The 1,924-nt window shown below is 44.1% G+C and overlaps 1 protein-coding gene across 1 annotated transcript in view; it reads right to left on the bottom strand.

Moving 5' to 3' along the window:
- Window positions 1-755: 755 nt before the first annotated feature.
- The window catches only part of LOC113404996 (potassium channel regulatory protein-like), a 6,054-nt gene continuing 4,885 nt past the window's right edge, over window positions 756-1,924 (bottom strand). Inside the window, exon 2 of the mRNA XM_026653521.1 lies at window positions 756-1,008. Within this exon, the coding sequence (XP_026509306.1) occupies window positions 756-1,008 (253 nt within the window). The remainder of the gene's footprint in view (window positions 1,009-1,924) is intronic.

A 1,924-nucleotide genomic window follows, 5' to 3' on the forward strand; every position in this document is an offset into this window, starting at 1 on the left:
ATTACAGCCCGTCATGCATTGCATAGCAGACCCTTTTTTAATATTACATTTATCAAGTTCAGAGCATTGAAGGACAGTTTAATAGGTTCTTTTCTTGGGGATCCTGCAAGAGGAGAGAATACACTAAACTAATGGTGGTTTCATAGATAAAGAGTGGAACGGGGCATGATCTGTGGTATTTTCACAATGCTGCTTTCACCTAATTGAAAGATTGTCTCTGTAGTTTTTGCTTGCAGAAATAGATTGTAATCATTCAAATTTAGATTTCTCCAGTCTTCTATAAAACCTTCTAAAGGAAGGAGAAGAGAGGGTACTGTGGGCCCTGTTTATTACTACTTCACTTGCTATTGTCATATTTCAAGTCGCCTTTGCGGTATCCTGCAATGAGTGCAAGAACCTTTATTTAGGGACTCCCTTTATTCCCAGTATGGTTCATTTTTTCCATTATGCCCACCTCCATTTTAGAAATTGTCTTGCACATGTTTAACTGCTTGATTCTGGACTACATATTCAATATTGCATCAGTATTCTCCCATGTTCCAGAAAAGGGGTAATAGAGGAAAACAAGAACTTGGCTTCTCTATTAAATGACTGCAGGAAAAGGAGGGAAACTGATTTTTGAAGAAATATATAAAATTTGATAGTTGTTACCACCTTCAATAGTTGCAATTTCAAATAAAAAAAATAGTAGGGTTAATAGTGTCTACATGTGTCTCTTCTCAGATTCAAAAGGGTAGGTATTAATGAAACAGGTTTCATTTCTGCTTGTGCCTTGGAGTTAACTTCATCTGTGCTCCACCAGTGCTTTCTGGGCTTTGGTTGGCAGTGAGAAAAAGGGCTTCTGGCCTCTTCAGCCTTTCAAAACTGTAGCATTCAACTTTTTCTTCGGTGGAGACTGTTCTGGTGCTTACAAGGTGAAATCCTTCTTTAAGTAAAGTGTCAGCTAGTAGGCCCAGTACATTAGTTCCATTAATCAGCTTTCTATCATCAGGTTTTATAGAGACATACCTAGAGAAAGAGAAAAGTGTGATTATGAGTTAACATCCTTCTTGGAGGATGGAACCATGTTTTTAACAGGCCAAATTCTCAGCTGATGTAAATCAGCATGATTCTATTGCCTGCAACAGAGCTGCACTGATTTACACTAGCCAAGAATCTAGATTAGTTTTAGGGCTGTCGCGTGATTTAAAACATTAATCACGATTAATCACACTGTTAAACAATAATAGAATAACATTTCAATATTTTTGGATGTTTTCAAATACCATATTTACTCGTTCACAAGCCGAATTTTATTTAGTAAAAATGGGAAGCACCAGAGAAGGGAGTCGGCTTATGAACGGGTATAGAGAGGGAGAGGTGGGACACAGCCCCTCCCCCCAACAGAGGGAGCAAGGACAGGCAGCACAGCCAGCAGAGACAGAAGGGAAGAGGTGGGGCCAAAGTCTCTCCGCTTCTGGCCATGCTGCTCTCCCCCCAGCCGCCCGGCCCACTGGAGCACACTGCGGCCACGCCGCCCGGCCCGCCGGAGCAGCTCCAACCAGGTCAGAGACATCCTCCCTTGGCCCTCCCCAGATAAGGTGGGAAGGGATGGGATGGTGAGAGTGAGGGGGTCCCGGGCTAGGGATGGGGTCATGTGGGGGGTGGTCACAGGGGTTACTCCCCTGACTCCCAGCTTCTCCCCCCCAAAAAAGTTTCCCCACCAGTTGCTGTCCCGGCTCGTCAGGATAAGCAGCTGGCATGCCGGGACACTTTGTTTACTTAGGTTTACCTCCGTGCCTGCAGACGCTTGAGGTAAACAAACCATCTTGGCCCGCCAGCGGCTTATCCTGATGGCCCGGGAGCCAAAGTTTGCTAGCCCCTGAATTATAGGGTCGGCTTTTGAACGGGTTATAAAAATTTTCCATTTTTACTTATCCATCGG

Source organism: Terrapene carolina, unplaced genomic scaffold, assembly GCF_002925995.2.
Source record: "Terrapene carolina triunguis isolate 2854851 unplaced genomic scaffold, T_m_triunguis-2.0 Scaffold139, whole genome shotgun sequence".
Taxonomy (NCBI): Eukaryota; Metazoa; Chordata; order Testudines; family Emydidae; genus Terrapene; species Terrapene triunguis.